Source organism: Pogonomyrmex barbatus, unplaced genomic scaffold (genome assembly GCF_055798465.1).
Source record: "Pogonomyrmex barbatus isolate J1 unplaced genomic scaffold, ASM5579846v1 scaffold2, whole genome shotgun sequence".
NCBI lineage: Eukaryota > Metazoa > Arthropoda > Insecta > Hymenoptera > Formicidae > Pogonomyrmex > Pogonomyrmex barbatus.
This window is the reverse complement of record NW_028297116.1, coordinates 23,548,235-23,559,863: the sequence shown is the minus strand read 5'-3', so window position 1 is coordinate 23,559,863 and position 11,629 is coordinate 23,548,235. Positions and strand designations below refer to the sequence as shown.

The following is an 11,629-nucleotide window of genomic DNA, read 5'->3' as shown; positions in this document are numbered from 1 at the left end:
CACGCACGCACGCACGCACGCACGCACGCACGCACGCACGCACGCACGCACGCACGCACGCACGCACGCACGCACGCACGCACGCACGCACGCACGCACGCACGCACGCACGCACGCACGCACGCACGCACGCACGCACGCACGCACGCACGCACGCACGCACATATATTCTATATATTATATGTATATATATTATATGTATATATATATTATATGTATATAGATGAACATGTATATTGTATTTATTATAGATGGACATGTTCCGGAAACTCTCAAATGGCGAGGATACATTAGGCGATAATTTTAGATTACTGCAAGATATTGGTCAGCGTAAAATATATATTAGAAAATTATTTTCATCACTCTCAATGACAGATGTAAAATATAATCTGCAATTAAATTTTTCAAACTTAAGCTGGTTTTGGTTGTAATATAATAATAATAAAATATGATAACTTTTACTCTTCTTTTCTAACTTATAATTATGTAAAAATTGAAAAGTTTATTATAATTTATTATAAAAGTTTATTATAAAAAACTTTTTTATAGAAACATTTCTACATTTTGTTTATCATTACATAAATTATTCAGATGGATTGAATTCAATTGGTACATGATAGAGAATTCTTCTCATATGAGATCTTTTTAATTATACCTTTTATCAATAAAACATATAAATTAATTATTTACATGAAAATTCATTAGATATTCTTATACATAAAGTTTGTTGCATGCTGACGTTCCTAATCGAGTGATCATAAGCCATACTAGTAAAGAAATAGCATTTTCATGTTGACATGACCAACTCAACAAATCCTCGATCGGCCATAATATATTCTTTGATAGAACAATAACTGGTTCGTTTTTATACATATATAATAGCCATAAGATTAACATGCCCTGAAAGTATCATAAAGCATCATTAGATATTGCAAAAAGAATAAAGCCTTAAACTTGATTATCATTTCTTTGCATATTAAGACTCTTGATATTTCATTAACTATTAAATTGTAATAGAAAAGAAAAAATCATATTTTCTTTTATTTGTGATATACTAATGTAAAATAAACTGACTTTCCTAACTCTTTTTCATATCGTTATTCAATCAATCAAATTTATAAAATGTCATGCAATATTCTTTTATTTTATATAATTTACAAGAAAAAGCAAATTTATTTTAATGTATAATTTAAAAAAATATTTATAATTTTTTGCTTTTAATTCTTTAATCCTATATTATAAGAGTAGAAAGAATTTTCTTAAACAATCCATTTACATACATTCAGTGCATGAAAACTGTAAATTAGCCACATCTGTAATTTTAACTTCCACTTTAGTCGTTGAGTCACTATAAAGAAAACATTGATATATATATATATATGTTGAGATATATACAAAATTATATAATAACTATTCATGTGTAATAATAAAACAATCTTATGTGATTTATATGATTCTGTAAAAAATATATTCCTTAATCTATTATTTATTTTTAATTCTATTATAATAAATTTTTACAAGTTTCTTAATAATACAATGAAGAAAAAATGTATAAACTCACTGTTCTTTTTTAGAATATTTTCCACATGATTGCTTCGACGTTGGAGTTTAGCATATTTGGCAAAATGATCCACTATAGAAATTGCTATCATATCCTGCTTCAAATTATTCAATTCTTCTTGTAATTCAATGTCATATTTATTTTGTATGAATACATATGATAAAACCTGTATTTTATACAAGATATTAAATTATAAATCAGAATAATTTTAACATAGCTCAATATAATATAAATATCTGCATTCATAAAAATAAAAACATAATTTTTATTTAATTTTAGCATAAATTTTTATATTAGATGATACTACGTTAGATCTATATTCGACGAAATATAGCCACATGCACATGTTCTGTGGCCACATATGCATGCTAAAAGTATGTGAATTTGAAACATATATATATATATATATATATATATATATATATATATATATATAATGCATTATTTGGATTTCAATGATAAAAGACTATCTATTAAATCTATTAAATCTTTATCTTACTAAACGGATGAATCTATCTACATTATATTAAAAATAATGGATATTGAAAAGATTAGCAGGAGTTTTATCAGAAGACACGGTAGTGTCTCAAGTCATATATGACAACTGATACACTACTGTATATCTTTACGCGAATAGAAGAGTTGCGAGATATTATTGGATCTCAATAACGGTTGAATCAATTAAGTTTTAAGTAGGCTTAGGAATATATCATGAATCGTAGGCAAAATCATCATAGCATGTGCTGCTTTGGAGGAGGGCCTGTCTGGTTCCTCGTTACTCGTTTCTGTATTACGATTCATATTCGCACTGTTTGGGGATTGCTTTTTATTTTTATAATAGATATACGATTCATATTCGCACTGTTTGGGGATTGCTTTTTATTTTTATAATAGATATTAGTTAAATGATAGGCGGAAGAAAGGATTCTGCTCTTCCGCACTTTTCTTTTCACGTCAGCGTTACTCAGAATGAATAACAAGTAATAATTCATTATTTTTAATATAATATGGATTCATCCGTTTAGTAAGATAAAGATTTATTAGATATATTCTTTTATAACTGAAACTCAAGCATTATAAGTACGTATACGTTTCAAATTCCCGCACTTTTCGCATGTGCCTGTAGCCAGAGAGCATGTGCATGTAGCTATATTTAGTCGATATGACAAATTTTCTAACCTGAACAGTCAACATTAACAATTAATATTTCACTTCGCGGGGCAGAGCGATGCTTATTTCTGCCAAATTCTTTCGTTTCCTTGCAAAAATGCGCCAAATAATCTTGTAAAAAAAAATTTTTCCATATTTAAAGTAAGGGAAGGGGGTCCAAATTGTATAATTCTTTTTTATTTATAAAAGCGCAAAAGTGTAGGTCTCAAAATACTCACGAGTTTAATCAGGAATGGTACGATGTTATCCAGAATACAGCTGAGAGTAGATATCGCAATTAAATTCATGTCGAATTTGTATAATTCGAAACATAATCTGTATTCGCAATAATTAAATCTTTTGTATCTTTTTTATTTTATTTGTATGTAACCAGAAAGAAATTTTCAAACCCACACTTCACATCACGTAAGAATGCCGTCTCATGGACACGGAATCGGAAAGGTGAAATGATAGAGATAGCCAATCAGCATCATTCCGAAAATTTCATAGCTTTCCATTCCGATTTTAAGCATCTTGGTTCACCATTGAGCATATTTTTCAAGAAATGGAATCCGTTTTAACTTTATATTTTTTTTAAATTGACAATTTTTCATTTTATTTTATTAATATTAATTGAATTAAATGATAAAAAATTATAAATGATTATTAACACATATTAATTAAATAAAATGATGAAAAATTATCAAATTGAAAAAAATAAGATTAGAACAGTTTCCTGAAAAATATGCTCCATGGGGAACCAAGGTGTTTAAAATCGGAACAGAAAGCTATGAAATTTTCGGAACGATGCTGATTGGCTGTCCCACTATTTCACTTTTCTGATTCCGTTCCGATTCCGTTTTCCGTGCCCATGGGACGGCATCCTTAGGGCCTATCCAGATAAACTTGCATAGCAATATTGTCATATGCATAAAGGCCTGTGTCCACGATGCTAGACTCGGTCCGAGAACTCGGATCAAGTTTTTATTACTAATTCATTCGACTCGGATAACTACAGGTGGCAATATATTTCAATTTATGAAATTAACTATAGTCAGGCATGTCAATAAAGTATTAAACTTGTAAGGTTAATTGTGTATCGATTGGGTATATTTATATTATTTATATAAATACATATATTTTCTTAATGTATTAAATTATAACGACACCCGAATCACTCCCCTCCCCATTATTTAATCATAAACCACGAGCCCCCGACCGAGCAACCGTCGAAGTACCGGCGACCCCCCCGCGATCTTACCGTCGGGTAAATTCACGTCGAATATCAGAGGCAAGACAAACCGAAACAGCACGGATTCACATGAACGTGCATAAACAATAGACCACGCGTTAGACCGGTCCGCCGCCGGCTCCGCTACCGACCGCGTCACCGAGCATCTTCGCGGAATCGTCGAGCGCGTTCAACTAATTGTCTCAAATTTTCCGGCGAGATCATCCCCAGAATCGCCCCGAGCTCGGCCGACCTGTACCCGATTACTCCCGACCTACAGCCGATTCGGGTATATTAAGCGATTCCGATGGATGATCGTGGCCTATCGCCGATGAGACAGTAAAGCGTCCAGTACTGCTCTCGACATTTCCATTCCTATTCGATAAAAGCGATTGTTACGTCCCGAGATGGTGTAGAACGGTTAATGGGGTTTGAGAAAGGACATCTAGAACATCTGTGTTCAATGGCGGCGCTGGATACGGTTACGAACTATATTTCGGATTAGAAGCCGCGACCGAGCGGAAATCGCGGGGAAATATGCTTTATTAATATAATAATCGGGCTAAGGTATTGTATTGTAAAGTTGCGATTATTGGTATGATTGGCTATGAAATTACGATTCAAGGCTATTCAGTGTGGCAGGAAGGAATGATTTCTCGGGTTGTTGTAAAATATAACGCGAATAAGTAGTTACATTAAAATAATAATTATAAAGAAAAATAATAATGATAATAATACAGTGATGGCGATAAAATATAACTTAGTTGATATAAAAATATGAAATATGTAATAATAGAGAGATAAGATGTGGATATGATAATCAAATTCTAAGTTATCTTTGCAATTCATATAAATAATAATATTAAAACGAAGTGAAAATCAGCAATATACTATAAGCAAATCGAATAATATAATGTAAAGGAAATCAGTAATATAATGTAACCAAATTGAATAATATAATATAAGAAAAAAAAAAAAATCAAATGCCTCAATACAAGAAAATCAGCAATACAATATAAGAAAATCAACAATGCAATATAAGAAAATCAATGACATAATATAAGAAAATCGAATAAGGTAATGTAAGAAAATCGAATAATGTAATATAAGAAAATCGGTAATTTAATATAAGAATAAGTAAGTCGAACAATACAACATAGGAAAATCAAGCAATGCGATATAAGAAAATCAGTAATATAACATATAATACATCGAATAATGTAATATAGTATTAGAAACAATGGTTACCTTAAACTGTTAGAGGTGAATTATTAAATGAATTAGAATTATAGTGACTTCGCTTTCCTTTCCTTTATTTTTCCTTTGTGGTTGTAAGATTCAGCGGTTTGAGATAGTGACTGCACTCTCTGACAGTTTGGTAACGACTGCACTCTTCGGAGGTTCACTCACCACTGCTTGTCCGCGCCCAAGCCGTATCTCTAGAGTTGGGCCAGGCGCAAAGGGGAGGGGCAAACAAAGCACTCCTCGACTGAGCATTTATTTTGTACTACAATTCTTTGTGAGAAAATAGAAGAAAGGGAAAGGAGAAAAGAAAAACTAAGCCTAATATTTCGAAGATATAATTAAGATATAATGCTTAAAGGTAAATCTTATTATTCAAAACGAGAATTCATTTTCCTTCGCCTCGCGATAAGACATAATTTTGTTTTACTACTATTATTATTGTTTCCTTTTAGATGTATAGTTTGGAAATATAATTCTATAACTTAATTTTCTTTTCTCGAATTATTTCCTCTTTGTTCTCGATGCTGCAACTGTAGGAGAGACGAAAGAGCGTTCGATGGCCTTAGTTTATACTATAGGGGAAGCTTATCGCACTCAAATATTTCTAATGTAAACTTTCAAACGAAGGGCCAACTCGGAGAGCCTTTCGTTGCGCAGCAAAATTTTAACTGACGACGAAAATGAATTAAATGAATTCTCGCTCTATTATTGATTATATATATATCTTAATATTAATTATATATCTTAATAAAAAAAAAAAGGGAACACACTTATATATAAAATGGTAAGACCTTGAAAGTTGTATCCTAATACTTAAATCTTAATATTTAAAATATCAATATTTATAATCTTATATCTTAATATTTAAGGTTGCGCATGCGTTAACCTAAGGTTCGACTGCACCTACATCATTTCGGATGAACGTCCGCAAGTTTTAATTTTCTGCGGACGTTACACGATCTAGGGTACTTCCTAAGTGTCGGTCCACAATAGGTGATTTAAGCTTTAAGAAGTAAGTACATCCCGACCACCGCCCGAAAAGAACTGACTAAAGACGAGGTGAAACACCCGACAGATAAACAGCTGATCGACAATAACACGCGCTCCGAGACCCCTCGCACCGTCGTGCCCGCGCGCACCTATCACCGCGAACGCGTCGGATTCATGGAAAAGACTGCGAGTGAGTCTATTGTAACGATTTCCGGAATCCGCAAAGCTTTTCGCGAAACAATGAATACATTTGTACGTAAGATCAGATTCCGGGAAAACACGCTGTAAATATTGTACATAAGAAAAGCCAGTTAATACTTGTAAACAAGTCAGATTATTTTTAAATATAAATACGTGTACATGACAAATTAGCATCTCTACATTTTATTTTTCTCCGAGTAACCCTGATCACACCCGATCGACGTTATCCCGCGAAACACGCCAAGAGCCGCGAGGAAGTGAAAACGTTTTATATTATAATTATAAAGGTACAAACAGTATCATTTTGTTAGCATTAGTTGATGCTCATTACCAATTTATATATGTTAACGTAGGTGTTAATAATAGAATCAGTGATAGAGGAGTTTATCGAGATAGCGATTGTGCAAAGCTTTTAAATAATCCACAAAATCCACTTAACATTCCATTAGATAAACCACTGCCTGATATGAACAAATATGTGCCTAATGTCATCTTAGTCGATGCTGCTTTTCCACTCCAAAATCATATATTAAAGCCTTATCCAACACGAAATTTAAATCATGATGAACGAATATTTAATTATAGCAGAGGTTAAGAAGCAGGAGGGTAATTGAAAATATTTTTGATATCTTAGCAAATAGATTTCGCGTACTACTAATAAAAATATATTTACCTGAAACTGTTCAAACTGTAACACTTGTTTGTTGTGCATTACATAATTATCTGACTAAAGAAAATGCTACTTATTTACATGGTGCAACAGATATTGAAAATATAGAAAACCATAATATCAGCTGCATGGAGATCTAATAATGCTCAATTACGTAATTTAGAAATAATAAATGCAAGACCTAGCAGAAACACTATCTCTATTCGTAATATTTTTAAAGAGTATTTTAAGGGAGGGTCCCAGATGCGCACATTTTCAATCGGACACACCACTCACATCAGCCGATGCCTAGGAATTTTCTAGTGAGCCATCAAAAATTTTTTTATTTAATCGACCAATCGGCAATGTGTCCGATTGCACCTCATTCGTATTTTAATACTATCGGTCATGTTGAATGGCAGGAATATATGATCTAATTTAATCTATTTTAATCTATTTTGTTTTATTTAATTCATATTTTATTTAATTTTTAAAGAAACTTAATCATATATATTTACTATTTGTATGTATAATACAATGTATGTTAATTTTTTAAATTAACAGTTAAATATATCCTGTAATTGAAAATATCTCCGAAAAATTCATTTTCGAGTACAAATTGATCAACATCGTCGTTTTCGATGTTTAATTAATTTTTGGTTTCTTCATTTTCTACAGCTTTGGCTATCAAAGCAATAGCAATCATTTTTTTTTTAATTTGGTATGTGACATATGAAAAAGTCTGAAAATTTAAACAGATAATTAGTAATTATTTTTAAACTTAACTATAACTATAACAATTTAATTATTAATGAAGTCATATTTATAAAATTATATAATTTGGAAATTAATTTTGTAAGTGGTTGATAGAGTTTATTTGAATGAAAAAGAATAATATTGTCATATAAATTTATTTTATTAGATATTTTATTAATATTATAAAATATAAACTTATGTTAAAAAAATATATATTACACAATGAAATAAATCACAATAAAGTATATCACAATATAAAACAAAATTTTATAAATTATTATATATATATATATATATATATATATAATATATTATATATATATATATATTATTATTAATATTATTATTAATTTTATGAATTATTATATATATTATATATATTATATATTATATTATATATTATATATTACATATAAAGTATTAATAAAATAAAAAATTTTTTTGTTCTATATATTTATACTATCAATTGACTAAATAATTTTTCTTTGTAGTATTTTTAAATTCTTTCTTTATGTTCCTTAATTCTTTAAAAGATATGAAATATATTTTTAAAAGAAATGAAATATGAAAAAGAATATTTTTAGGAAAAATTCACTCTTTGACAGAGAAGCAAGAGCCAATCAGAACTCAATGCTTCATGTACTGTTTACTATCACTGTAAATTTTGATTGGTTTCTGCTTTCAAGATGTGAATTTTTCTTTACATTTGCATTATTGGCTAATTAAATAATTTTTTTGTAGAACTTTTAAGTTCTTCGAGCTTTTTATATACTTTAAATTTTGAAAAAATGTGAAATATAGAATAAGAAAAATATATTATTAAAAAATATTAAATATGAAAAAAACTCATTTTACTCTGTATCTGCATTATCAATTAACTGAATAATTTTTCTTTGTAAATTTTTTAAATTCTTTAGATTTTTTATATTTCTTAATTCGCTTCCTAAATATAAAATCCAATGCTTCAATCCATCTTCAACTCTTTATCAATTTCCATTAATGTTATCATATTGGTAGCAGTTTTCCAAAAATTGTTTTTAATATCAAAAGTATCATTAAAATTGTCATATCTTTTTTTTTTATTTACTGGTGTTTGACTGCGTGATCTACTGGAAGAACTGCATGATGGACTCGATGATCGTACATTTAAACAAATACTATCTATAATTATAAAAAAGGAGAAACTTATAACTATACTAATTTTGCAATATTGTATAAAAACGTACGTATATCAAAATATATTAATTACTTTTAATACTTTTAATACTTTTAATACTTTTATTATTGTTTTCTTTTAAAATATCTTGAACATCTAGAAATTGTAAATCATCGAGTTTTTGAAATCTATAAATAAATATAACTTTATTAAATTATTAAATTTTATTAAATATTTCATTAAAATGTTTTTAAATATTTAAAAATTTATATTTGCTCACTGTTAATGAAGATTCTTCTGTCCTTTATGCGATATAAAGGTCTAAAAAACTCATTTCTTCAAAGAGTCACCATGATGTATACATCGTTAGAAGATGTATCATTTACTTTAGATTGTTTTATTTTATTTAAATGTTCTAAATATTGAGATAAATTATTAATCTTTTTCTTTATAACTTCGTTGTTATTGATTGTTGTGTTATATTTTTGTATTGCTCGCTAATTATTTCTGTCAGGATACGATAGAGACAAAAATGAGATTAACACTGCGATATTAATTTGACAAAAAGGATATATTTGGCGAGCGTACAGCGTGAAGCTTTTTTGTGCGCAACTCAACTGTAATTGACTTCTAGCGTGGCGTAGTATATCACGAGATCTATCTGATATTCTCGAGAGCGCTGTGTGTTCGATTTGCATCGATCTATTCTAATACCCCCTTTATCGATGTGAATCTGATATAAACAAAACATTAATTCTACTTAAAAAAAAACTTTAGTTTTCTACGTTGGTTTAATACGCTCCTTTTATTTTAAGTTTAACATCATGACTGCTCTGTCGTGTTTAATTTTTGAGAGCGCTTTTGTGAAAACATCAGCAAGCATTGATTCAGTTCTTAAATAAACGATTTTAATTTCATTTTTTTTCGACTAATTCTCGTAAAATGATATTGAATGTCAATGTGCTTACTTCTTTTATGAAACACCGCGTTTTTTGCGAGGTGTATTGCACTTTGGTTGTCACAGAACACATGTATTGTATTCTTTGCAAGATCGTAACATTGCATATGGTTCAAGAATCTTTTCTTTTAATACTTCAGAAAGAGCGATGTATTTGGCCTCCATCGTTGATAAGGATACTGTCAGTTGTTTCTTAGATTTCCAGCTGATCGCTCCTCCAGCCAGGATTAGGACATTTCCCGAACAAGAACGCCGATCTTCTATGTCTCCGCTCCAGTCAGAGTCCGTGTATGCATCTTCTGTTTGTTTTTCTCGTATTTGATATCGTTTGTAGTTTCTTTGAGATATCGTAGTACTCGTTTCGCCAAGAGCCAATGTTCTTCTCCGGGATCAGAACAAAATCTGCTTAAGGCATCTACCGCGTAAACGATGTCCGGTCTGTTTGCATTTGCCAAATAAATTAAACCTCCAATTAGTTCTCGATATGCTCGGTCTTTCATTTGCTTTCCTTCTTCATCATTTCTCGGTCCTTCGTAATTTTCTTGTTTGACTCAATCGGTGTAGATAGTTTTGGCTGAATTCATATTGAATTTTTTAAACAAGTTGTTCACGTAGTTTTCTTGAGATAGGGCCAGTTTCTCCCTCTCTTTCGATATGAATTCCCAAAATGTTAGTGATTTGACTTAAGTCCATGATTTCAAACTTCGATTTTTGTTTCTGTTTTATAGTATTTAAATTCTTTTAAGTTCTTTTAAATTCTTTTGAAGCCAAGATAATGTCGTCCACATATGTTATCATTATAATGCGTTTTTCATTTTCACTGAATACATATAAGCAGGGATCAGCTTCATTTCGACATCCACCTTGTTGAATCACGAATTCGTCCAATCGTTTGTACCACTCGCGTTCCGATTGTTTGAGTCCATAAAATGTTTTTTGTAGTTTGCATATCTTTTCAGAATCGTTTTCTGTGAACCATTCTGGATGTTCCATAAAAACTTCATCAGACAGATTTTCTTGTACATAGGCAAACACTATGTCCATTTGATGCATTTCTTCTTCGACTGCTGCTGCGAGGAAAGTCCGAATAATCTCGTAACGAGTGACTGATGAGAATGCTTCTTCGTAGTCGATTCCGGCTTTTTGGATATAACTTCGAACTATCGAGCTTTGTATTTCTCGATTTGTCCTTTTGCGTTTTTTTTTTGTTTTAAAAACCCATTTGTTGAAAGCATCTTTTTATTTTCTGGTCGAGGGACCAACGACCATGTTTCTTTTCAGGGTTTCGAATTCTTTTTCCATTGCTTCTTGTCACAAATTAGCATCGTCTCGTTCGAGTGCTTCGTCGTTGTCGGATCTCCTCATTCTGTTGTGTTACTACATGATGCAAAACTTCGAACTGCGTAAACTTTTCTCGGTCATCCAACGTTTCCAGTTCGAAGAAGTTTTGGACTGCCAGGACCACGTTTGATAATGTTCTCGATTATTTCTTCGTCATCTTGTCGCTTCCTTTGTTATCGTTGTTGATATCTTCATTTTTGTCTTCTTCGTTACTGCTTATTTGATCAAAATTTAGGAAAACGTCACTTGGGATTTCTTCGTTGGCATCTTCGAAAAATCTGACATCTCTTGCTTTGATAATTATCTTTGTTCCCCGGCGCTACGGCGACCTTCAGGTGAATAGCCCACGAGAACATATTCATTACCCTTCGGATCAAATTTCTTATCTCGTC

At 30.8% G+C, this 11,629-nt stretch overlaps 2 protein-coding genes and 1 pseudogene across 3 annotated transcripts in view; 2 read left to right on the top strand and 1 right to left on the bottom strand.

The window, feature by feature from the left end:
- Positions 1-461, top strand: part of LOC105422730 (carbonic anhydrase 9) — a 2,423-nt gene extending 1,962 nt beyond the window's left edge. The window contains 1 exon segment of the mRNA XM_089075933.1: positions 181-461. Within this exon segment, the coding sequence (XP_088932059.1) occupies positions 181-431 (251 nt within the window). The 3' untranslated portion in view covers positions 432-461.
- A 163-nt stretch (positions 462-624) lies between these two features.
- Positions 625-3,199, bottom strand: LOC105422729 (guided entry of tail-anchored proteins factor 1). Of its 2 annotated transcripts, XM_011632222.3 has the most exons (5): positions 2,950-3,199; positions 2,741-2,842; positions 1,562-1,727; positions 1,281-1,348; positions 625-900 (listed from the first exon to the last, which is right to left on the bottom strand). In XM_011632222.3, the coding sequence occupies exons 2-5, from the start codon at positions 2,753-2,755 to the stop codon at positions 712-714; spliced, it is 438 nt and encodes a 145-aa protein (XP_011630524.2). In that variant the 5' UTR covers positions 2,756-2,842; positions 2,950-3,199; the 3' UTR covers positions 625-711. The 2 variants fall into 2 exon arrangements, with proteins under 2 accessions (XP_011630524.2, XP_011630523.2); XM_011632221.3 differs by lacking the exon at positions 2,741-2,842 and having other exon boundaries at positions 2,950-3,187.
- Positions 3,200-6,350: 3,151 nt separating this feature from the next.
- On the top strand, positions 6,351-7,350 carry LOC148936783 (uncharacterized; annotated as a pseudogene).
- The last annotated feature ends 4,279 nt before the right edge of the window (positions 7,351-11,629 follow it).